A 26,319-nucleotide genomic window follows, 5' to 3' on the forward strand; every position below is an offset into this window, starting at 1 on the left:
CAAATCAGGGTTTTCACACTTGGCAGCTCCTGCTGTGTGTCACACTGCTAAAAGGAGCATTTTCTGTGTTTGGCTAGTCAACGGATGTTATAATGTTGTGAGTCATGCTTCTGTTGATTTTATAGAACAAACACGGAGTATATATAGAGGTCAATTGGGAGCACACAGGCAGATCCATTGACAGAGGGACCAAAGTGTTCTAAGGCTCCAAGGCTGGGACGCAGAAGCGAGAGAGACAATGAAGAGCTTCCTACTGGCGATTGCGCTCTGTGGAGCACTTTCTTGTGCTTTGCCCTTAACCCAAGAAGCTGATCAAGTTGCAGAAGCGGACCTGAACTTTGCCAAGGTAATGGCTGATGGTAGCACAGAGGGGAAACAGAATTCTGCTGGTAGATTGACTAGCAGAAAAAAGTAGACAGTTGCTAAATGCCTTGTGCAAAGTGGAATTCAATGTGATGCTTGTAGCCTGGGGAAATGTAGATTCAGTCCTCTCCTCCTCAGAGCTGCTGGATGGGTTAATTCTTCATGCATAAATACACCTTGGAGCAACTTCCATTCAGCTGAAGAGGCATGCCTAGGACTGCATTGTTAATGTCTGTGAGCTTCAGTTCCTTTGTCGGTAACATGGGTGCAATGGTGAATGACCTTCTTCGTTGCAAACGAAGGCAGAAAGTATGAATGGCTAATTCTAAAATGTGAATGGATATATGTGAAAGTAGTTCTATAAGCAATCAAATATATCTTTTCTTCCAATCAGAAATACATAGAAAACTACTATCCTGATTCCGCATCGACGCCTGTCATAAGAAGCAAAGGAAGTGACGATATTCCTGCTGACAAAATAAGGCTGATGCAGGAACGCTTTGGGCTGAAAGTGACAGGCAGATTGGATTCAAACACTTTGGCTTTAATGAGGAAGCCCAGGTGTGGGGTTCCTGATGTAGCAGAATACAGCACCTTTCCTGGGGATCCAGCATGGAAGAAAACAAAACTGACATATAGGTAAGGTTTCAGTACACTTAATTGATTGGAAGATGCCATTGGAAGATGCTAGAAATGTTGGCATTCCTCAGTAAGAACAGTAAGGGTCTTTCCTCAAAATTGTCTAGTCCATCATGATTGATCTTCCTGCATAATGAAGAGTTGGGGCACAATTAATTACCGTGCTCCCTTGGTTCTCAAATGACTTGGAACTCAAACACCTTGGTTCTCAAATGCCGAAAACCCGGAAGTAAGTGTTCCGGTTTTCAAACGTTTTTCAGAAGTCAAACATGGCTGTAGCTATTGTTTCCAGGGCACCTGCACCAATCAGAAGCTGTGCCTTGGTTTTCGGACATTTTGGAAGTCAAATGGACTTCCAGAACGGATAAAGTTTGGCGGTTTTGTTTTTGCTACTTAATTTGCTTTTTTATTTTTGAAGCTTTTTTGGTTAATTTGTTTTTGTGACTGTGTGGAACCCAGTTCAGCTATTGATTGATTGATTGACTGATTGTGTGACTGTGGAAATAGATAAAAGCCCCCCATCCAAACAATGACTATCATCAGTGCAGGTAAGAAAAAATAAAAATTTTAATTTTAATCATCTACAATACTATCTTATTTATTTTATAGTACAGGACATTGTTGATTGCTTTCATTTTATGGATCAATGGTCTTGTTAGATAATAAAATTCATGTTAAATTGCTGTTTTAGGTGTTGTTTTTAAAAATCTGGAATGGATTAATCCATTTTGCATTACTTTCTATGAGGAAAGCGCTCCTTGGTTTTGGAACGTTTTGGTTTGGGAACAGACTTCCGGAAGGGATTAAGTTTGAGAACCAATGTACCACTGTAGTTCATAGTTTGCAAGAAGCATAAAAGCCTGCTCATCATTTCATCGCTTTGATGCACCTAGAAATAGAAGGAGCATGGATTTTGTGTCAGATGTGCTGATATGTAGAAAGCTGTCTCTCTTTCACCAGAGACTTCGAAAGCTGTGTGGTGCCATTTCTTTCATACGTCCATTTTCTTTACAACTCTGTGTTTCACAGCGTTCTGAATTACACGCCAGACATGGACCGCGCTGATGTGGATGTTGCGATCGAGAGAGCTTGGAAAGTTTGGAGCGATGTGACTCCCCTGACCTTCACCAGGGTTTATGGGAAACCTGCAGATATTGAGATCTCTTTTGCTGCTAGATGTAAGTAAACCACACACAAACAGATACAGGTAGTTTTACTCAGGCTCCTGGCCGGGCGACTTATCCACATGTTCTTTGATTTATTTATTTTTAAAGCTCATGGTGACTATATCCCGTTCGATGGACCAGGTGGGCAATTGGCTCATGCATTTTCACCTGCTTACGGTGGAAATGCCCATTTCGATGAGGATGAATCCTGGGTGCGGGATTTAACAGGTAATTTGTTTACAGTACTTTTGTCTCAATATATTCAGCTGTACACTTGCTTGTAATGGCTTTCAGTGTGACTCTTAGTTACATATGCTGCAAAGTAGTGAGACACCGATACCATTCTAATCCTAGGGTATAAAAATGCTTACCGTATTTTTCTGTGTATAAGATGCCCCCATGTATAAGACGACCCCTATTTTTTAAACCCAAAATTAAGAAATTAAGTTGTTTAGCTTTTTGGGGGGTGGGGAGGTCACTTCTGCCAATCGCTCACCCACCTGCCTGCCACTGCCAATCGCTTGCCACAGCCACTGCCGATCACACACCTCACTGCAGCCGCCAATTGTCTGCCCTCTTGCAGCCCACCCGCCCACTTGCCGCAGCTGCCAATCGCCTGCCCGCCTTGCCACAGCCAATCACCAGCAGGCCTTGCCGCAGCCACCAATCACCCACCCAATCACCACTGCCAATCTCCTGCTTGCTGTCACCATTAATCGCACGTCCCCCCTCTGCATTCACTATCAGTGTATAAGACGACACCCAATTTTTGCTGGATTTTTAAAGCAAAAAGCATCACCTTATACATGGGAAAATATGGTGTGTGTTTAGGGGCCTTCCTCTATGTTTCTGACATACAAAAGCAACCTGTCTTCAGATGGCCAAGTTATGGAAGTCACTGCTACAAGATGCTACAATGGCCCCCGTGTGGGTGGCCTTAAAGGGGATTAGACAAATTCATGGGGGATGAGCCTATTAATGGCTTCTAGTGCATCCCAACTTCATGACTCTAATAGCAGTTGCTAAGAATTGCAAGTGGAAAAGGCACTGTTGCTCTCAGATCATGTTTGAGGCTTCTAAAGGCTGCTCCATTAGGACAAATGGAGGGCTGCCTCCTTCGGGGCCAACCTTCCTTCCTTTTGACTTGCAACCATTCTGACGGGCGGCCCTGCCTTTCAGCTTCCCGCTCCTTAATCTCAGTGCCCTTGCAGAACTCAGCAGGGAGGTGGGTGGGGACAACCCTGGGATTAGTGAGCTCTGACTGTCATTGGCGCTGGCCGCGTCTGCTGCTTGCCCTTCTGACTCCCACTTTACCAGTCCCAAGGAGTGACAGTCACCACTGCCACTGTGAGCACAGCATGTGAGTTTAGATGGGTCTTGGGTGCTTATCTAGCAGGACTCTTCTGGTGTTCATGGTGTTTATTACTTCAAAAACTATGTCTGATAGGAGCTTTTTCTTCAGAAGCCTAATATGTAAGGATGGAGAAATGTATTCTGGTCCATGTCACTTACACATTTGTTCACTCATGGGGCTGTTCCATCCAATATTTCTGTTCTTCTCAAAAAATATTAAAGCTACAAATATATATATATACACACACACGCTTAAATGCATATATTTGAATGCGCTGGTAGCGGTTTAGTCATGCTGGCCACATGCCCCGGAAAGCTGTCTGTGAACAAACACCAGCTCCCTGGGCCTGAAAGCGAGATGAGCACCGCAACCCCATACTCACCTTTCACTGGACTTAACCGTTCCGTGGTCCTTTACCTTTAAGGTAAAGGTAAAGGTACCCCTGCCCGTACGGGCCAGTCTTGACAGACTCTGGGGTTGTGCGCCCATCTCACTTAAGAGGCCAGGGGCCAGCGCTGTCCAGAGACACTTCCGGGTTACGTGGCCAGCGTGACATCGCTGCTCTGGCGAGCCAGAGCCGCGCACGGAAACGCCGTTTACCTTCCCGCTGGTAAGCGGTCCCTATTTATCAACTTGCACCCGGAGGTGCTTTCGAACTGCTAGGTTGGCAGGCGCTGGGACCGAGCAGCGGGAGCGCACCCCGCCACAGGGATTTTAACCGCCGACCTTTCGTTCGGCAAGTCCTAGGCACTGAGGCTTTAACCCACAGCGCCACCTGCGTCCACACCTTTACCTTTACCTTACCCCTAAATATATGTTGCAGAACATATTACCTCTCAATAAAACACAATTTAAAATGCAGAAAGGCATCACATTAGAAACACAAAATCTGCTGGCTATATACATTCTGCCACACATGAAACCAGAAGAGGGTGAACTGGGTCATTCCCTAGTGGAATTTGCCAAAATCAAATCCCTAAAGTCCCCCGAGTGATAGATATTTTCCTATCTTATACCCAGGTGAGCTTCACAAGTACTCACAATCTTCCTGTTTCTTTTTAGGAGTCAACCTTTTCCTTGTTGCTGCTCATGAGTTTGGCCACTCACTGGGTCTCAGGCATTCTGGCATTTGGGGGGCTCTGATGTTTCCAACTTATCAAGCTACAGATCCGCAAAACTTCCAGCTTCACCAAGATGACATTGAAGGCATCCAGTCCCTTTATGGTAAGTACAGGCTCCCAGATGATTGTGTGGATTTATTCCATGCAAGAAGAGCACTGGCCTGGACATTCCCAGAAGGGAAATTGCCCATCACTTTCTCCTGCCTGCTCTTCCAGCAGAAGAAACTCTGGAGAGTGGCCTTCTGAACAATATGGTATGGAGAGACTGTGGAAGACAGTGGCAGGAAACTTGACTTCCATGAAATTCTTTAAAGTAACTTAGAGTCTGAGGACAATTCCTCCTCTTCCTCCCAGCACCCCCCACATGCTCTTTCTCATTTATTTATTTTTAGGAAGGCCCTTTAAACCTCAAGAGAGGCTTTTCAGGGGCACCGGTGGCTGGGCAAGAGAAGGGATTGGGAACTCTCCTTCTGTGAATTTCCTTAGTTTAGGATTCTAGTTCAGCTCACCACCTGATGTGAATTGGCAGAGCCAACCTGTTATTTCATCCATTATCAGGTTTGGCCATCATCCAGTGAAGCCTCTTGTTCTGAGCTGCATCTTGCAAATCTTGCTTGTTCTTCAGTTCTTCTCTTTAACCCCTTTTCAAGGACCCCCTGAAGGTGGTGAGGATGGTGATGGTGATGGTGATGGTGATGACAGTTCGTCAGGAAACCCAGAGCCAGCAACAGAGGCACCATCCACAGACTTGTGTGACCCTCGCCTGGCTTTTGATGCTGTTTGCTCTCTCCGAGGGGAAACCATGTTCTTTAAAAACAAGTAAGTTACCTACAAGGGACGCTGGTGGCGCTGTGGGTTAAACCACAGAGCCTAGTACTTGCCGATCAGAAGGTCGGCAGTTCGAATCTCCGCAACAGGGTGAGCTCCTATTGCCCGGTCCCTGCTCCTGCCAACCTAGCAGTTCAAAAGCACATCAAAGTGCAAGTAGATAAATAGGTACCAATCTGGCGGGAAGGTAAATGGTGTTTCCGTGCGCTGCTCTGGTTCGCCAGAAGTGGCTTAGTCATGCTGGCCACATCACCCAGAAGTTGTACACCGGCTCCCTCGGCCAATAAAGCGAGATGAGCGCCGCAACCCCAGAGTCAGCCACAACTGGAACTAATGGTCAGGGTTAAGTTACCTACAAAGCACTGATATCTTTCATTTCTAATTCAAAGTCATGCCCAACCCCTCCAGCTACATTTCAACCCAAAGCACTGGAAGATGATATCTGGATGTTCCCTTTCGTTTTGTTGGGCTTTACTGCTACTTCAGATGGGTTTAATTGTTGGCCTGTCATCTTGGTGTGCCATTCCTTGTCTTCTTTCAATCTCCGGGCTACTAGCATCCGGGCGGCTGTTGTTCCGTACATAAAAAGTCTATGCCGAAATGACAAAACTGACCGGAATACTCAGAAACCAAGAGGATAAAAACTTTATGAAAGAACGGGGGGGGGGGGGATTATAAATTATCTAGGAGACCACTCTAAGCAGATGGGACCACATGGGGGAGGGGTTCCAAAATTCGGAGTAATCTCTGTTTATGGATATATATTTGAATTTTTAAAAAATCTATAATTTTGTATTTGTAAAATCAAATAAAAATGATTTCAAAATAACAGTTAAAAAATAATAATTGTTGACATGTCAGTAGCCCAGTGAATTTTACATATTTGTAGAGCTTGCTACAAATATGTGTAATAAACAGAGAAAACCACCTTATACTGAGTCGGACCACTGGGTGACCTAGTTCAGTACTGTCTACACTGCTGAGTAAAAGCTTTCCTGGGTTTAAGACTGGGCAACTCTCCCAGACCTATCTGGTGATGGCAGGGGTTGGATCTGGGAGCTCCTGCATGCTAAACTGGTGATATACCACTGAGGTTCCTGCATTGCAGGGGTCAGACTAGATGACCCTCGGGATCCCTTCCAACTCTACAATTCTATGATTCTGTGTTTCTAAACATCCACATTGTCTCCCCCAGCTTTTTCTGGAGAAAGAATCCCCAGAGAAGAGATGTTGAAAAGGTTCCTATTTCTGCTTTCTGGCCAACTTTGAGCAAGGGCATAGACGCAGCGTATGAAGTTAAGGCTGATGACACAGTGTTTCTCTTCAAAGGTAAATGTTCCGGGTCCCTTGTGAGTGTTGGTGAATGGCAAGTAAAGAAGCTAAGAAGGAGTTGAGTGGAGGGTGTCATGTTATTAAGCAGAAATAGCTCTGTAAGAGGCTATAGAATGTTACTTACCAAATCCTAAGCTACAAAGTGTGGCTGTTAGAAGGCTGTAACCTTGGGAGGCTAGAGTTGAAGTCCTAACCTATTTTACAGGATTACTGTCAGGGTTTTAAATCTCTTTGAAGGAAAAGGTGGGATAGAAACACAATAATACTGTATATAAATAAAATAAATTCTGGGCTGCTGTTACTGAAACTACTTCATGTTTCTTAGGAAATCAGTCCCAGATGTTGTTGTTGTTGTTGTTGTTGTTGTTATTTCTACCACACCTATCTGACTGGTTCGCTCCAGCCATTTATTTATTTATTTACTAAAACCACATCAATGCTATTTTTGACATACCCATCATGAGGTTTTAAAGAAACATTATGACAATATGACCTCAATATGTAACTTGCAAAATAAATAGATGAGCAGCCAGCATTAGGCCAAAAGAGACATATTATTATAGTCAAGTGGTATCAATATCCTGGAAAGGCCTAAGGAAATCAATAAGTTTCTTACCAAGGTACACAAATACCACCTGTATTGCCTTGATTCAGAGGAAGGATGATTCCAAACAGGATCTTTCTTGTGTAAGCCAATAAAGGCTAGTAGATTATAACAAAGGGGATTATTATTATTATTATTATTATTATTATTATTATTATTATTATTTGTATACTGCCCTATACCCATAGATCGCAGGGTGCTTCACAACATTCAGGAATCCTTGACTTCCTCATTCAGATTTGTTCCATCTTCATGCAAAGCTCTCTCAATCATTTTTCTTTCTGTCTGTCTTTTGCTTAACAGGACACAAGTATTGGGCCACCAAGGGAAATATTATACAGAGAGGCTTCCCCAAGAATATTCACAGCCTGGGCCTCCCGAAAAGTGTTAAGAGCATTGATGCAGCTGCTCATGACAGCAACTCAAAGAAGACATATTTCTTCTCTGGAAACAGTTACTGGAAGTAAGGGGAACTAACCTAGCTCACGTGGAGCAATCCGGAAAGTTCATTGAGAAGCTCTTTAATTCAGAAATGAGGAACTGGTGGTCCTCAAGATGCCATTGGACTCCAAAACCCATCAGCCCCAGCAAAAGTTGCCAATGGGCAGGGATGTTGAGAGCTGTAGTCTCAGTAACATCTGGAGGACCAGCCCTCCTTTAAATCCTTTGCAACTGAAATGCAAATAATGTACAGTGGTACCTCAAGTTACATACGCTTCAGGTTACAGACTCTGCTAACCCAGAAATAGTTCCTCGGGTTAAGAACTTTGCTTCAGGATGAGAACAGAAATCGTGCTCTGGAGGCGTGGCAGCAGCAGGAGGCCCCATTAGCTAAAGTGGTGCTTCAGGTTAAGAACAGTTTCAGGTTAAGTACGGACCTCAGGAATGAATTAAGTACTTAACCCGAGGTACCACTGTATCACGTTGTTCTTGCTGCTTTGCCACACATCCCAGAACCCTGCAAGACACCTTTGTTTAAAAACTCCCAGTGTAGGAAAGTCCTTACACTTTACATATGTAGGTTCACGTATAAGGAGTTTTCAACGTAGCTGTTTCTGCTGGTGCAAAGAGCAATGAATTCTCAACCCATTCATTTCTTTAGATATGATGAAGCCCAGAAGTCCATGGAAAAAGGCTACCCAAGAAAGATATCAGCTGACTTCCATCAGGTTGGCTCCAAGGTGGATGCTGCTTTTTTGAACCATGGTGAGCAGATGACCATCTTCATGGTTGTTGTTGTTTAGTCATTTAGTCGTATCCGACTCTTCGTGACCCCATGAACCAGAGCACACCAGACACTCCTGTCTTCCACTGCCTCCCGCAGTTTGGTCAAACTCATGCTGGTAGCTTCAAGAACACTGTCCAACCATCTTGGCCTCTGTCGCCCCCTTCTCCTTGTGCCCTCCATCTTTCCCAACATCCTTGTATTTTCCAAGGAGTCTTCACTTCTCATGAGGTGGCCAAAGTACTGGAGCCTCAGCTTCACGATCTGTCCTTCCAGTGAGCACTCAGGACTGATTTCCTTTAGAATGGATAGGTTTGATCTTCTTGCAGTCCATGGTACTCTCAAGAGTCTCCTCCAGCACCATAATTCAAAAGCATCAATTCTTTGGCAATCAGCCGTCTTTATGGTCCAGCGCTTACTTCCATACATCACTACTGGGAAAACCATAGCTTTAACTATACAGATCTTTGTTGGCAAGGTGATGTCTCTGCTTTTTAAAATGCTGTTTAGGTTTGTCATTGCTTTTCTCCCAAGAATCAGGCATCTTTTAAACAATATTTTCTTCAGTGTGGTGGTGAGATCATAGGAGGACTTGACCACATCTGCGAATGTGGCAAGTTGCTCAATGACCTGAGCATCTCAGGACTGCTCCCTTGGCCGTGGTCCATGTCAGGATCTAAAAAGGATCTAAAAAGCAGGTCTTAGCTCAGAGCCAGGTTGGTAGCTGAGTACCAAAGTTCCTAGGGTCAATCCCTAGTGTCTCCTGTTCAGCCTGGGAAAACCTTCTGTCTGAGACTGATAATTTTCTGTCTGAGACTGATAACTTTCAACGTAACAGGAAAGAAATGGGGGGAGGGACATTCTTTTTTAAGACCATTTCACAGATCCCCTGTAGCCCATCCATGGACCCTCTGGAGGTCCACAAAACACAGGTTAAGAACCACTGTCATAGATGACTCTGTGCAGACTACAGTGCTTGCTTGGCATGTGTGCTATTGCAACTGAGTGTGAAAGTTCCCCAGAGGCAGTACATTTCCGAGCACAATTCAAAGTGTTGGTGCTGACCTTTAAAGCCCTAAATGGCCTTGGCTCAGTATACCTGAAGGAGCGTCTCCACCCCCATTGTTCAGCCCAGACACTGAGGTCCAGCGCTGAGGGCCTTCTGGCAGTTCCCTCACTACAAGAAGTGAAGCTAAAGGGAACCAGGCAGAGGGCCTTCTCGGTAGTGGCACCCGCCCTGTGGAAAGCCCTCCCATCAGATGTCAAGGAAATAAACAACTATCTGAGTTTTAGAAGACATCTGAAGGCTACCCTATTTAGGGAAGTTTTTAATGACTGATGTTTTAATGTATTTTTAATCTTTTGTTGGAAGCCACCCACAGTGGCTGGGGAAACCCAGCCAGAGGGGCGGGGTATAAATAATAAATTATTATAAAATTATTATTATTATTTTGAAAACGACTGATCAGGCACTGACTCTACTCAGTGGATCTGAATCCTCTTGGTCCTACAATTGGAAACTACTTTGCTGTTTATGTTGGTATCCATTGACAAAGAAATAATCAATAGCAGAAAGCCACTGAGAATATTGCTGCTGGGTATGGTCCCAAAGGGAGGTATTTCCAAGCACAGGGGAAACTCAAGGTTTGTAGAAGTACGAAGGAATTGTTGGAGGAGGATGCAGAACAGCTGAAGGCTGACGTAGGAAAGAAGGAGAAAAGGAAATTGGCAGGGGGAGGTTGGGTCGGAATGGAGCATTGTGGTGGAGGAGAGAGATCGGGAAGCAAGTCTTACTGGAAAAGTGAGTACAGTGGTACCTCAGGTTACAGACGCTTCAGGTTACAGACTCTGCTAACTCAGAAATAGTACCTCAGGTTAAGAACTTTGCTTCAGGATGAGAACAGAAATCGTGCTCCAGCGGCGCAGCAGGAGGCCCCATTAGCTAAAGTGGTGCTTCAGGTTAAGAACGGACCTTCGGAATGAATTAAGTACTTAACCTGTGGTACCACTGTAGGCTCATTCTACACTGAGGTGTTTTGTAGGGTTTTGAGAGCTTCCGTCATCCATTAGATCCACAGTTTTCACTCTCCCTCATTTTTCTTTTCAGGTCATTTCTATTTATTCATTGGCTCAGAGCAATATGAGTTTGACAGTGGAACCAAAAGATTTATCGGCATCAAGAAGAGCAACAGCTGGTTCGGGTGCCAATGACACGGGACAAAGAGTGATGGAACCCAGAAGAAGGGAATCTCCTGGGCATTGTGTTTGTTGGCCTGTCCTGTGGTTGCATGAGCCACGGAACAAGCTGCGTTTTGAATAAGGAGCTTCTAAAATGGAAATTCCCCACTGTTTTTAAACTTACGATAGATCTTAATTTTTTTAAAAAAATAATAATAATCCTGTTTCTATCTTTGTCTTTTATTTCAACGTTCATTTTACTTTTTGTAAACTGTTTATAGGGTTTTTTTAAAAATCAAGCAGTATATAACTTTTGTTACATAAATTAATAGATATTTAATATAAATTATTGCAGCAAAGAATATGTATGTTGTATGCTACTTTGTAATAAAGTGAATTTTTATTATTATTGTTGTTGTTGGTATATGATTACTATTGTTATCGTTAATCGTGGTTCATCATGAGGTCTTAGGGCAAATTACAAGTATTTAAAAATACAATTTGAAAATCAGTTAAAATGATTTCATTTATGAGAATACGGTGGATTCTAAAATACATATCCCATGTGTAAAGGGTCAGGGTTAGGTGGGTCTTCAGCAAAAGACAAACTACATAATGAAGGTGTCAGGAAGAGTTCTGCCCAAATGGCCAGCGCTGGCTCTCCTCAATCTCTTCATGGGATCGAAAACTAACTCAGATTTCTAATCTTAAATTTAGTCCTCCACATTCCTCATATTAACTTGACTGTGTGACTTCTCCTTCCCTGTAGGGTCGTGGGTGAGCTTTTCCTGAATCATCACTTTATCTTTTTGCCAAAAGAAGAAACTTTCTTTTCAAGAAAAAAAGGGAAATGTCTTTAAGTTAAAGAAGTAACCCATGAGACCATACCATTTATGGATGTATGAAATGTATTACACAGAACAGCCCATAGGCTGTACCAACAGCTACCAGTTATACATATTTTTTACATTGGAGAAAAAGATGTTTTTCATAATAAAATTTCATAAATGTCATTTCATGCAGATGCTCTACCACTGAGCTATAAGCAGCTAGGAAAAACGGATTAAAACTACGTCAACTTTCTAAACAGCTGGTTAGGCTTATTTAGAGCATAATATTTTTCTCAAGTGCCGACAAGAGGTGCCTGCTTGATCTCAATAAGCAGGAAGTTCCAAAGTCTGGGCACTGCGACACTAAGCCATCAAGCTCTTACAATGCAGAACGGGTATTATTTGGCACCAACTCTACCGATCAAAGTGATCAAGAGTGGCACATGGGGGGGGGGGTAAAAGCCTTGCTTTCCGGACCAGTGACAACACATGGCTACCCCACTTACCAACCTAGCAGCCCCACAATACAGTAATTCAGATGGGAGGTCGCCATAACATGAACATCAGCATCAGAATTTGTGCATATATGTTTCTATTCTTTATGTTTTCATAGTTTTTTTTTTAAATTCATTATTCCAATATATATTACATGAGCAGAAAATGTGTATATATAATGTGGACTATGGGGTGGTGCTGTGGGTTAAACCACAGAGCCTAGGACTTGCCAGTCAGAAGGTTGGCAGTTCGAATCCCCGCAATGGGGTGAGCTCCTGTTGCTCAGTCCCTGCTCCTGCCAACCTAGCAGTTCGAAAGCACGTCAAAGTGCAAGTAGATAAATAGGTACTGCTCTGGCGGGATGGTTAATGGTTTTCCGTGTGCTGCTCTGGTTCGCCAGAAGCGGCTTAGTCATGCTGGCCACATGACCCGGAAGCTGTACGCCGGCTCCCTCGGCCAATAAAGCCAGATGAGCGTCGCAACCCCAGAGTTGGCCATGACTGGACCTATTGGTCAGGGGTCACCTTTACCTTTACCTTTTACTGTAGTATTGACAAAATAACCAGTAAAATAGAAAATAGAAGAAAAGAAAACCAGTGCCTCTACCTAGTCCTCTGCTACGTCACTTGCTGGAGTCAATCCTTCCTCCCAAGGAGGCCCCTGCTCCTCAGAAGACCCCTGTCAATAGTGCTGTGTAGCGGCCAACACAGTGCTCCACCTGCAACTTTGGACTTCCTGTCTGGTCCACCACCATCTTTGATTCCTGAGCCTTGGGCATCATGGGGGTGAATCAGGGATCAAAGCAAGGCTTAAGAAGGGGTCACTGGAGGAGAGGCTTCTCTAAAATGAAGTTCCTCAGCCTTTGGACCAGTGTGGGTTTCTCCACGTCTTCAGTGGGAGTTGGGTGTTGTGTGAAGCCCCAAGTCTCTCTCTCTGAAGAGGTCTCTCCAAGGTCTGGATCACTACAATGCATTAAATGTAAGTCTGCCTTTTTAAGACAGTTTGGAAACTTCAGTTAACACAAAATATGCCTCGAATGTGGGAGATGATACCCATCTTCAAATATCTAAAGGGCTGTCACATGGAGGATGGAACAAGCTTGTTTTCTCCTGCTCCAGAGTGTGGGATTTGAACCAATGGATCCAAGTTACAAGAAAGTAGATTTTTGACTAAACATCAGGAAGAACTTTCTGACAGTAAGAGCTGTTGGACAGTGGAACAGACTCCCACAAGAGGTGGTGGACTCTCCTTTCTTGGGGGTTTTAAAGCAGAGGTTGGAAGGCCACCTGTCATGTATGGTTTAGTTGAGATTCCTGCATCGCAAGGGGTGGACTAGATGGCTCTTAGTGTCCCTTGCAACTCTACAATTTTATATTTATTTGAAGCCCCTCTTCTCAGGGCACCCTAAGTCAGTGCCATTTTTTTCAAAGTTGGACTGTGTTGTCTGTCAGTATTGCTGAGGCAACTTCCAAGTGTATACGCCTCCCTGCAAAAAATGGGCCTGGTGTTGGCATTATACACTCAGTCTCATAACCTAGGGCTACAAGGTTGTTAACAAAGAACCATTATGTTTTCATTGTTCAGTCACATTCGGCTATCTTGTATGTAATGGTTATAGGGGTTGCTCGTGCGTAAGTTGCCGCCACTCCTGGCTAGGTTGCCTGGTTAAACCTTTTCTGTCTGGACAGCCCTTCACTTTGTGGCTGTCTCAGTCGCTAGCAGAATCCGTCAGTGGGCGTTTCTTGAACCTTTTCCAGCAAAGAAGTTCTTTGACGCCAAGTCTCCGTCTACTCTCCCTGCGCGGAAGTCTTCTGCGCAGGAAGGGTGTGGGCAGCAGAGGACCCGTGCTCTCCCCGCTGGTCTCCGGCGAGGAGTCCTGGAGCCCCTTCGCCGATTCCCCCATCTGCCCCCCTTTCTCCCTGGTGTTACGCTGATTTCCTTCCCCAGCCGACGAGCTTCCTCTCTTCCTGCTGGGCCCTTCTCCAGCATCGCTTTGGAGCCTTGCCTCCACCTCTAGCTCCGATGGCAGTTCCCTGACATTGTAGGAAGTGATTCATTAACAAATTAAAGTAAACTTCTGCATCCTTTCATTACATCATTTTCTTCTAGTTTACTATGAGTCTGAATTTGTCCTTGTTTCTGTTGAGTTTTTCTTCAATTAAAATTGCTACAGATTTTTTTTTTTTTTTTTTGTCATCCCACCACCAGCTTCTGTTTCTAGGAGGGATCATTCCAAATCGTCCATTCTTGGCAACTGCAAAGTTTCCTGCTGGACATGGTGTTTTACCCACCAACAGACTCATTTTCTGTATTCAAATAACAGATGAATGAACTAGGAATCCAAGTTAGGTTGTTTCCCTGCAGTAAAGCATTTATGCATTTGTGTGTGCAGAGGGAAAGCCATAAATTGTAAGTGTTTGAAACTTGAGAGCAATGTTTACTCCTGTGCTGTTGACAAAATCCCAGAAGAGCAGCATTATAGGTCTACTTCTGTGTAAATTCTGCAAAGGAAAGAACCCCAGGCAAAGGTGGACTTTGGGCTTTAAAATTTCAGCTGCACCCTGTGAGACCCCAAAATTTCTTTTCTTATGCTGTAGTGGGAGAAGGCAAATACTGTTCTGTACCCAAAAATGATAAACAACGTCACTTCTCAGACTTAGATGTGCTGATCAATGTCAGAATTATTCTAACAATTTCTGCTGATTTCCTAGTAAAATTGTCTAGAATTTCCAGAACTTGCTGCATTGAAAAGATCTGCGTTATTCATTTCATCATATCTTATGGTTAATGTTTCATTCAGATAATGCCACAATTGCTATAATTATTTCTAATTTATATAGATAATAAGATTTCAGTCTATTAATTGACATGATCCTAATATAATGGGATTCTTTCAACTAAAAAGAAAAAGTTCAGTGGTGTTCACCGCCAGTCCTACACAGAGTAAACACTTTGAGGTTAAAGGATATAGCTAATTTGGGCTCATTAATTTTAGGGAGTCATTCTAATTAATTAATTACTTGGAGGCAAAACCCTATGCAATGAACCCCACTCACCTTCTCAGTAATTGCCAAATTAGGGCTTTTGAATTTAGCAGACTCTGCCGCGTGTGTCACTCTGCTAAAAAGGACACCAGGCTCCACCTCTATTGAATAAACTGAGAATGATGCCATTCTAATTATTTAATTATTTGGAGGAAATGTCCAAGTCACTTTCTTGGTAGTGGCCAAATCAGGGCTTTTGAACTTAACAAACTTTGTGCGTGTCACTCTGCTAAAAGGGACATTTTCTGTGTTTGGCAACTCAACAGATGTTATAATGTTGTGAGTCATGCTTCTGTTGATTCTATAGAAAACCATGAAGTACCAGTATATATAGAGGTCCATTGGAGCACATAGACACATCCATTGACAGAGAGACTGAACAGTTCTGGGACTCTAAGACTGGGACGCAGAAGCGAAAGAGACAATGAAGAGTTTCCTACTGACAATTGCTCTCTATGGAGCACTTTCTTGTGCTTTGCCCCTAATCCACGAAGCTGATCAAGTTGGAGAAGCGGACCTGAATTTTGCAAAGGTAATGTTCGATGGTAGCACAGAGGGGAAGCAGAATTCCACTAGCAGAAAAAGTAGTCAGTCACTAATTGCCTAGTGCAAAGTGGCACTCAGTGTAATGTTGTGCATGCTTATAGACTGGGAAAATGCAGATTCCGACCTCTGCTCCTCCATAGCTGTGCTGAATGGGTTTGGGTAAAATAGACTGCAATTCTACATACAACCCTACATCCATACATCTTGGAGTAAGTCCCGCTGAACTGAGAAGACGTGCATAGGATTCACTGTTAATGTCCGTTAGCTTCAGTTCTTATGTCTGTAAAATGGGTGCAATTAGACAAATGACTTTCCTCACTGGGGGGAAAAGGTAGAAAGATCAAAATCCTACAATGTGAAATATTATATGTGAAAATAATTCTGCAACACTCAAATGCATCTGTTCATCCCCTTCAGACGTACATAGAAAACTACTACCCTGATTCCACATCAACACCAGTCGCAAGAAGCAAAAGGAGTGATGAGATTCCTGTTGACAAGTTACAACAAATGCAGAAACACTTTGGGCTGAGAGTGACGGGCAGACTGGATTCACACACCTTGGCTGCAATGAAGAATCCCAGGTGTGGGGTTCCTGATGTAGCAGAATACAGCACCTTTCCCGAGTCACCAAAATGGGGACGAAAAAACCTGACATATAGGTAAAGTTTCAAAACACATGCCTGAATCGAAGATGTAACTTGATAATGCTTATTATTGGCTCCTGGCTGAGGAAGAAAACTTCTATCTGGGGAGATAATGGAATGGATGATCTTAAAGAGGGTATGTCTGGCCGGCTGTCTGGAAGCCTGATCAGGAACACACCAGACTGCAGATTTTGGGTAGTACAGATCCCACTTGCAAGCTACTGTTTTCAGCTTGTATTCATAGGAATGCTGGAATTCCTTTGTCAGATCAGTAATGGTCTTTTCTATAAGTTGGCTAGTCTACCATTATTGATTTTCCTGTGCAACACAGAGTTTAATTCTAGTCATCGTTGCATAATTTTAACGCATTTAGAAATACAAGGGGCAGGTATGTGGAGATGCTTTGAGATGTCTCGTCTTGCACACACACTTTGAAAGCTCTATGAACATTCTTTCAAACATGCATTCTTTCTACCGTGTGTTTCACAGTGTTCTGAATTACACGCCAGACATGGACTGCACTGACGTAGATGTTGCAATCGAGAGAGCTTGGAAAGTTTGGAGTGATGTGACTCCCCTGACCTTCACCAGGGTTTATGGGAAACCTGCAGATATCAAGATCTCTTTCGCTGCTAGATGTAAGTAAATCACATGCAAGGAATTATAGTAGGTTTACCCAAGTTCCTGGCTGGGTGATTTATATATATATATGTTCTTTGATTATTATTTTTTAAAGCTCATGGTGACAATATACCCTTTGATGGACCAGGTGGGCAGTTGGCTCATGCATTTTCACCTGCCTTCGGCGGAAGTGTCCATTTTGATGAGAATGAACCCTGGGCACGGGATTTAAAAGGTATTTTCATTGTTTTGTCTCAATATATTTTATTCACTTGCTTGTGATGACTGTCAAGGAAGCTTAATTACTTTTGCTGACAAACATTGAAACCCCAGCACCATTCATGTCCCAGGGGACTTACTCTAGAGTTTTAAAATAGTATCATTGTTATTAAGAATGACATGAAAAAATACGAACAAAAAACAAATGTTGGTCACCAGCTACAAAGCAAAATATCGTCATGATGTGTACAAGGCAGAAAATAATAGCAGCATGTTTAGTAAAACAACCAAGCCAAAAATATGCATGAGGTACTGGGGGTCTGGGTTCCTCCATATGACAGTTAATAAAAGAAATAAATATAAACTAATCCACATAATATATATATATTTTTATTTCTCCATGCATCGCTCTACAGTGTTGCTAAAGTTTATCTGGCACACAAAGCAAGTCTTTTTCACACAGCTCAGCTATAGAATTTGCTGCCGCAAGATGCCACAATGGCCATCAGTATGGCTGGCAAATTCATGGGTGTTAGATGATTGGTGGCTACTAGTCTTCATGACTATGTTGCATCCCAACTTCATGCCTCTAATAGCAGTTGCTGGGAATCACAAGTGCCAAAGGCACCGTTGCTCTTGAATCATACTCGGGGCTTCTGGAGGGCTGCCTCTTCCAGGGCCAACATGCCTTCCCTTTGACTTACAACCAGGCCAGTGGGCGCCCCTGCTTTTCAGCTTCCTGTTCCTTCTCTCAGTGCCCTTGCAGAACTCAGCAGGGAGATGGATGGGGACAACCCTAGAATTAGTTGGCTCTGCCTGCCATTGGCCCTAGATCCTTCTACTCTTGGCCTTTCTGCCTTCCAACCCACCACTGGGAGCATAGGATGTGGGTCTTCGGTCCTTATCCAATAGGACACTTCTTGTGTTCATGACATTCATTTATTACACTCCACTTGTATATCATATTGCTCTCTGTCACATTACTGGTCTATTTGATTGTGGTTCTTGTATTTGCATTCTTTCTATGAGCTGCTTGGAGCACTGTTCGGTGGGATACAAACCTAACAAACAAATAATCAGGACTTGCATTGAAAGCAGTCATTGCTGTAAGGAAATCAGTGATAATGATCATGTTTGCTAGGACCACTTATGACCAGGAGAGTGATCTTTTAGCCCCTTCTGACTGCAAAGAACAGGAATGTGGCTGATGAAATTTAATTATGAAAAGCACCATTTTTGTCAACGTTAAAATAATAATAATAATAATAATAATAATAATAATAATAATAATAATACCCCACAATGCTCATTGGTACATCCTATGGACAGTTCTGTACATCCATAAATGGTATTAGTAAACTCACTCGGGTTATTCATAAGATTAGATTACATTTCCTTGTTTCTGGCGAAAGGGCAAGTGTGCTCTTTTTTTTAGCATGTAGTTGAAATGGTTTGACACAGAAGGTTCCATGTGAAATCCCCAGCATCTCCAGAAAGGGATTGCAAAGACCCATCTGAAATCCCAAAGAATTGCTGTCCTCCTCCTCCTCCTCCTCCTCCTCCTCCTCCTCCTCCTCCTCCTCCTTCTTCTTCTTCTTCTTTGGCGATCACTCATAGCTGAGTAAGATTGTGCCAGTGTGGTGTAGTGGTTAAGAGTGGTAGTCTCGTAATCTGGGGAACCGGGTTCACGTCTCCGCTCCTCCACATGCAGCTGCTGGGTGACCTTGGGCTAGTCACACTTCTCTGAAGTCTCTCAGCCCCACTCACCTCACAGAGTGTTTGTTGTGGGGGGGGGAGGGAAAGGAGAATGTTAGCAGCTTTGAGACTCCTTAAAGCGAGTGAAAGGCGGGATATCAAATCCAAACTCCTCCTCCTCCTCCTCCTCCTCCTCCTCTTCTTCTTCTTCTTCTTCTTCTTCTTCTTCTTCTTCTTTGTCTTCCATAAACACGGTTTTAACAATGAGTCCATAAGTGACTGTGGAGGCCAATTCTGGATCCACACGTCCTTCCACAATGGGGACATTGGTTTCTGGATGGGAGTTGATCACGGTGTGGATTTGTCAAGCATGCCTTCCTCCTAGCATGTTTCTCCCTTGCGTCCTGAGTTCGGGTGTCTTCAAAGCTCATGACACCTTTGGTAAAGGCTGTTCTCCAACTGGAGCACTTGCAGGCCAGTGTTTCCCAGTTGTCAGTGTTCATACTACATTTTTTTTTATTTTTAGATTTGCTAAACCCATTCCTGTTTCCTTTATAGGCACCAACCTTTTTCTTGTAGCTGCTCATGAGTTTGGCCATGTACTGGGCCTCAGGCATTCCAACAATCCAGAGGCTCTGATGTTTCCAACCTACAGAAATACAGACCTTAAAAATTTTGGTCTTCACACGGATGACATTGAGGGCATCCAGCAGCTTTATGGTAAGTACAGACTCCCAGATGATTATATGGAATGAGGCCATGTAAGAGCACTGGCTTGGATCCTAAGGTCAGTTAGCTTAAGAATGTTCACAATGAAGACTCAAATAGATTCTCTGGAGGATTTGGGTCGACCTTCAGAACAAGGTAGGACGTAGTAACAGGAAACTTTATTTCCATGAACTCCCTAAAGTAGTCTAAGATTCTGAGGGGAATATTAACTGATGCGAAAGAAAGAGGGGGATTTGCCCTGCCAGACTTGAGGTTATATTATGAATCTGCAGCCTTCTGCTGGTTGAAAGATTGGATTTTACTGGAGAACACTGACGTCCTAGATCTGGAAGGGTTTGACAATGCGTTTGGGTGGCATGCATATTTGTGGTATGACAAGGTTAAAGTGCACAAATTGTTTAAAAATCATATCATCAGAAGAGCAATTTTGATGGTCTGGACAAAATATAAAGACTTACTGGAGAGTAAGACTCCGAGGTGGCTCTCACCGGTGGAGGCCAAGGCACGTAAGAGACTTAACATGGAGGCCCATTGGCCTAAATATTGGGAAATAATTGAAAAAATTGGAGACAATTGGAGGTTGCTGAGCTTGGAAAAACTGAAAACCAAGGTGCGAGATTGGCTGCACTATGCGCAAATTCAGGAGGTCTTTAAAATAGATAAAAAGGTTGGATTCCAGGTGGAAAAATCGAAACTAGAGACTGAATTGTTAGAGCCAAAAAATAAATTACTTTCGAGAATGTATAACTTGCTGCTTAAGTGGAATACACAGGATGAGACAGTCAAATCCGCCATGATAAAATGGGCGCAGGATGTGGGGCACAACATTATGTTTGTAGACTGGGAAAGGTTATGGAACACCGGTTTGAAATTTACGGCATGCACTGCCTTGAAGGAAAATATTATGAAAATGGTATACCGGTGGTACATGACCCCAGTCAAGCTAGCTAAGATATACCATCTGTCTGACAACAAATGTTGGAAATGTAGAGAGACGGAAGGGACATTCTTTCATCTCTGGTGGACCTGCCCGAAAGTGAAGGCCTTCTGGGAAATGATCCATAATGAACTAAAAAAGGTACTGAGATTTACCTTACCTAAGAAACCAGAGGCCTTCCTTCTGGGCATGGTGGACCAGAGAGTGTTTAAGAAGGACAGAACCTTTTTCATGTATGCTACCACAGCAGCAAGGATCCTGATTGCAAAATATTGGAAGACACAAGATTTACCCACGCTGGAGGAATGGCAATCACAGTTGATGGACTATATGGAATTGGCTGAAATGACTGGCAGAATCCGAGACTTGGGAGAAGAAACAATTGAGGAGGACTGGAAAAAGTTTAAGGACTATTTGAAAAAACACTATAAGCTGTATGAATGTTAAAAAAAAATGCACCTTTTAGGAAACTCTAGCTTCAGCAAATGTAAGTTAATGAAATGAAAATTAAGACACAATAATTTAGAGGTAAAATAATGAAACAACTTTATTGTGTTTAATACAAAGCATACAAGAATTGGGTTACAGTAAAATTGAAATCAGGGAACATGATAAAATGGAAGATACAATAAGTTTTGAAATAAGTTAACAAATTGCTGATGTTTTATATGACAGAGAATGCAGGGTTTGGAGGATGTGGGGAAGTCCTTTAGATTTGATGGAAAAAGAACATGGAAATTTGTTATTCTTCTATTCTATTTTCTTATAACTATCCTTTATTCTTTTTTCTGTATTTCTTAAAATCAATAAAAATATTATATATAAAAAAAATTAAGATTCTGAGGGGAATTCCAGCCCTCCCTGCAGGAACACCCCCCATGCCCCATCTATTTTAGATGCCCCCTCAACCCTCCAGAGAGATTTTTCAGGGGGTACCATGGCTGTGGAATGGGTGGGTGAGAAAAACAACTGAAAATCTTTCTGTGAACTTTCTTATTTGGGGAGCAAATGATCGTCCAGACCACCTGATGTGAATTCGCAGAGCCAATCTATTATTCCATCTATTGTTGTATTTCATTGTCTTCCAATAAATTATTACTCATTATTATTATTATTACCATTTATTACCCAGCCTTCACCCTAAAGTCCCAGGATGGGTTTCAACAATTAATACACAACATCAATATTAAAACACAATATTACATGATATATTTTTAAAAACAGTTTAAATCAACTTAAAATGAAGTCTCTTGCAATGCCTCTGAACTGCCTATTCTAAATCCTGCTTGTTCTTCAGTTCTTCTCTTTACCTCTTTTTCAAGGACCCCCTGAAGGTGGTGACAATGAATCAATTAACCTCACACCCACAACAGAGGCACCACCCACAAAATGGTGTGACCCTCACCTGGCTTTTGATGCTGTTACTTCTCTCCAAGGGGAAATCCTGTTCTTTAAAGACAGGTAAATAATATCTAAACACTGAACTTTTTACGTTCTACTGTAATTCAAAGTCATGCCCTACCTCCAAGAACATTTCTACTCAAAGAGTACTCTGCAAACACAATGAATCAGCAATGACTTTTCCCTTATGATGCAAATAACCATCCATACTAAGCTCAACATACTGCTCATTAAATTCATTCAACATGCCCTCCTTGGTACGTAAGGTAAGAACAATTGCAAATAGTACTAGTCAGTATTGACAAGGCATCCTGTAGTTTTTTGTGATGGTTCTGGAGATGGCTTTGTCTAGGGTGGCTCCCGGGTTATTGAATGCTCTCCTTTCCATGGTGCATTTGACTCCATTTTTGGCTCTCTTTCTACAGTGGGCCAAGATGCATCCTTTTTTACCCAGGTCCTTGAGGCTGGAAGATCATCTCTAGGTGCTCCTTCTTCCTTTGCTGGTCTTTCTTTTTTCTATTTAAAATAGTTTTAATGGCTGTCTTAGTCATAATAAGCATTGTATGGCTTCTTGTGGGTAACCTTCCCTGGGACTGCTAAAATATGCACAATAAATAAATAGGCCGACAGGTAGGACTTAAACCTTATACACAAAACATTACCCAGAAAGAATTTTGATACAGTGAAAATAAGGAAACAGAGGAAATTGTCTTATACTGATTCCAGCCACTGGTCCACATAGCTCAGTACAGTGGTACCTCGGGTTACATACACTTCAGGTTACATACGCTTCAGGTTACACACTCCGCTAACCCAGAAATAGTACCTCAGGTTAAGAACTTTGCTTCAGGATGAGAACAGAAATCGTGCTCCGGCGGTGCAGCGGCAGCAGGAGGCCCCATTAGCTAAAGTGGTGCTTCAGGTTAAGAACAGTTTCAGGTTAAGAACGGACCTCCAGAACAAATTAAGTATTTAACCCGGGTACCAATGTATTGTCTACATTGACCAGCAACTGCTCTCCTGGGTTTTATACTGGGGGAGGGACTTTTCCAGCCCTACCTGCATGCAAAGCTGATGATCTACCATGGAGCCACAGCCCTTCTTCTGTAAACATTCATATTGTCTTCCCCAGCTTTTACTGGAGAAAGAATCCCCAGAGAAGAGATGTTGAAAAGGTTCCTATTTCTGCTTTCTGGCCAGCTTTGAGCAAAGGCATAGATGCTGCTTATGAAGTTAAGGCTGATGACACAGTATTTCTCTTCAAAGGTAAATATTCCAAATGTGAATAAACAGCAAGTGAAGGAGCTAAGAATGAGCATCTTGTTATTAAGCAAAACGACCTGTGCAAGAGGCTGGAGTTACAGAATGTTAATGACCAAATCCTAGCTGTTCAATAAGTTACACAGTATAGCTACAAAGACTTTATTATTATTATTATTATTATTATTATTATTATTATTATTGGTGGTGGTGGTGTAATATTGAAAACTGATGCTACAAGGGGGGATGGGATGTGAAACTGGACAGATTCTCTCATCTCTACCCAAGCAGATTTTTTTATTTCCTTTATCTCTTTTTTCTTCCTTCATAGAACTCAAAGTTCTTTAAATAAGGTTGCCAGGTAGTTCCCCATCAAGGCACTGACCAGACCTCAACTTGCTTAGCAGGAGCAAAGGGATCACATCATGTGCCCTCAGTGTGCAGGATATTGCTTCCAAATCCCCATTGCCCTAAGCAGAAGGAATAAAATGGATTAGGAATGGCCCTGCCCAACAATTGTCTCTCCAAGTTTGTTCCATCTTGATGGATTGGGCCACCAAAGGAAATACAATACAACTTTGGTGGCAAGTATTGGGCCACCAAAGGAAATATAATACAGATTGGTTTCCCCAAGAAAATTCACAGCCTGGGCCTCCCGAAAAGTGTTAAGACCATTGATGCAGCTGCTCATGACAGCAACTCAAAGAAGACATATTTCTTCTCGGGAAACCGCTACTGGAAGTAAGGGGAACTTACCTATCTCATGTGGGACAATTCTGAAAGTTCATTGAAAAGCTCTTTAAATCAATGAATTCTCAACCCATTCATTTCTCTAGATATGATGAAGCCAAGAAGTCCATGGAAAAAGGCTACCCAAGAAAGATAGCAGCCGACTTCCAAATAATTAGCTCCAAGGTGAACGCTGCTTTTCTGCATCATGGTAGGTGGATAACCATCTTCATTAAACAAACCCCCTAATCCAGTATGACCATACAGTGGTACCTCGGGTTAAGTACTTAATTCATTCCAGAGGTCCATTCTTAACCTGAAACTGTTCTTAACCAGAAGCACTACTTTAGCTAATGGGGCCTCCTGCTGCTGCCGTGCCACCGTAGCACAATTTCTGTTCTCATCCTGAAGCAAAGTTCTTAACCCGAGGTACTATTTCTGGGTTAGCGGAATCTGTAACCTGAAGCGCGTGTAACCTGTAGCGTCTGTAACCCGAGGTACCACTATATATAGTTGTAATGGTGAGATAGAAGGACTTGACCACAGATGTGAATGTGGCAGGTTGCTCAACCACCTGAGCATCTCAGGACTGCTACCATAGCCATGGTCCAGAAGATGGAACAAACCTTAACCCCTGCCACAGCTCTGTTCAGAGAACATATAGGTTTGCAGAAGCAGAAAGGAAAATGTGAGGGAGGGGGTGCAGAACAGACCAATGAGGACTGAGCATGCTCAGTGGCTTACTTCAGTAGTTGAGGAATAGGATATCTGGTGTGGGTGGGTGTGGAATGAACCATTGTGGGAGAGCAGGGGTGCTTGACTTAATGGAACGGTGACTAGGAGCATTCCACACTGAGGTATTTTGTAGGTTTTTGAGTTTCCTTCATGCATTCGATTCACAATTTTTACTCTTACTTTCTGTTCTTTTTAGGACATTTCTATCTATTCAGTGGATCCAATCAATATGAGTTTGACAGCAAAACCAAAAAATTCCTTAGCATCAAGAAGAGTGACAGCTGGTTTGGGTGCCAGTGACACAAGACAAAGGAAAAAGTGATGAGGCCCAGAGGAAGGATATCTCTCTTGTTCTGGGCATCAGGCAATGCTCACTGGACACCATCTTAGTTGGCATGACTTGGTCTCTCCTGTGGTTTCATGAGCCATGGAACAAGCTGCATTTTGAATAAGGAAGTTCTAGTATATATTTGTTTTTAACCTATGGTAGATTGCAACTATTTAATGATTCTATGATTCTATTTTTATATTTTAAATTATTTTAAATATAATTTTTAACTCTGCCTTCATTTACAGTCTTAACGTTTGCTTTACTTTTTTGTAAACTACTTGAGTATTTTATTTAAAACTGAGCAGGACACCATTTTTTAAAACAAGAAAATAAATAGATATATTTAATATAAATTATTAAAGAAAACCATATATTTTTGTACAATACTGTGCAATAAAGTGATTTATTACTATTATGGTCAAAGTTGCTGTTGCTATTATTGTTGTTGCTATCATTATCCACACTTCACCATGAGGCCCCAGGACAGGTTGCAACCGTTTAAAAATACAATATTTAAATCAGTAAAAACAAACAACAATCAAAGAAATAGGGTGGTTCCTGAAATATATCATGTGTAAAATATATACCTCATGGGCAAAAGACCTGGGTAAAGTGTGCTTTGAGCATATGAGAAAACTACATAACGAAGGTGTCAGATGCACCTCCATGGGGGAACACAATCTGTGGGAGGAAACTCCACAATTTAGGGGCCACCACAGAGAATGCCCTCTCCCTGGCTGCCATCCTGTGAACTTCTGAGGGCTGTGGAACTGCCAAGAGGGCACCGGATGCTGATCTTAACACCTGAGAGGATCTAAAGGGAAGGAGGCAGTTTTTCAGATGGGGCTCCAACTCCAGGGGGCTGGTTGCTTTTTGGGGGCCCCTCCATAATTCTGGGGGGAGGATTCCCCAGTGTTCCTTACCATCAGTGAGTGGAGGAGGCTGAGCGTGGAGCTGCCAAGCACAAGAGAGGAGGGCCCCCTACCCACAGCATTTGACTTCATTCCTGACTTCTCCCAAAATGTCATGTGACATCGCATGCTGCACACATGACATCACCCGGTCACCTCACTCTTCGGCGCAAGTTGGCGCTTTCAGATATGTGGGGCCGAAGTCATTTAGGCCTTCAAACAATAACATAAGCACCTTGAGTCGTGCCCAGAAATGACAATCAAACACTGTAACTGTTTTAGAGCAGGTATTATATGAGTTCTAGATGGAACCCAAGGCAGCAATGTGGCTGCTGCATTTTGGGCAAGTCATCTCAAGGGTAGTCCCATCTAAAGTGTT

General features: G+C 42.8%; 1 protein-coding gene across 1 annotated transcript; it reads left to right on the forward strand.

Moving 5' to 3' along the window:
- On the forward strand, positions 1-25,328 carry LOC310842817 (stromelysin-1-like). The gene is made up of 19 exons (XM_083734955.1): positions 1-346; positions 758-1,002; positions 2,032-2,180; positions 2,277-2,396; positions 4,585-4,746; positions 5,294-5,462; positions 6,667-6,800; positions 7,711-7,870; positions 8,510-8,613; positions 10,740-10,841; positions 15,578-15,711; positions 16,143-16,387; positions 16,862-17,010; positions 17,109-17,228; positions 19,466-19,627; positions 21,896-22,034; positions 23,107-23,240; positions 24,071-24,174; positions 24,895-25,328. The coding sequence occupies exons 1-18, from the start codon at positions 239-241 to the stop codon at positions 24,118-24,120; spliced, it is 2,586 nt and encodes an 861-aa protein (XP_083591081.1). The 5' UTR covers positions 1-238; the 3' UTR covers positions 24,121-24,174; positions 24,895-25,328.
- Positions 25,329-26,319: the final 991 nt, after the last annotated feature.

This window comes from Podarcis gaigeae (assembly GCF_964106915.1).
Source record: "Podarcis gaigeae genome assembly, chromosome: 4".
Classification (NCBI taxonomy): domain Eukaryota; kingdom Metazoa; phylum Chordata; class Lepidosauria; order Squamata; family Lacertidae; genus Podarcis; species Podarcis gaigeae.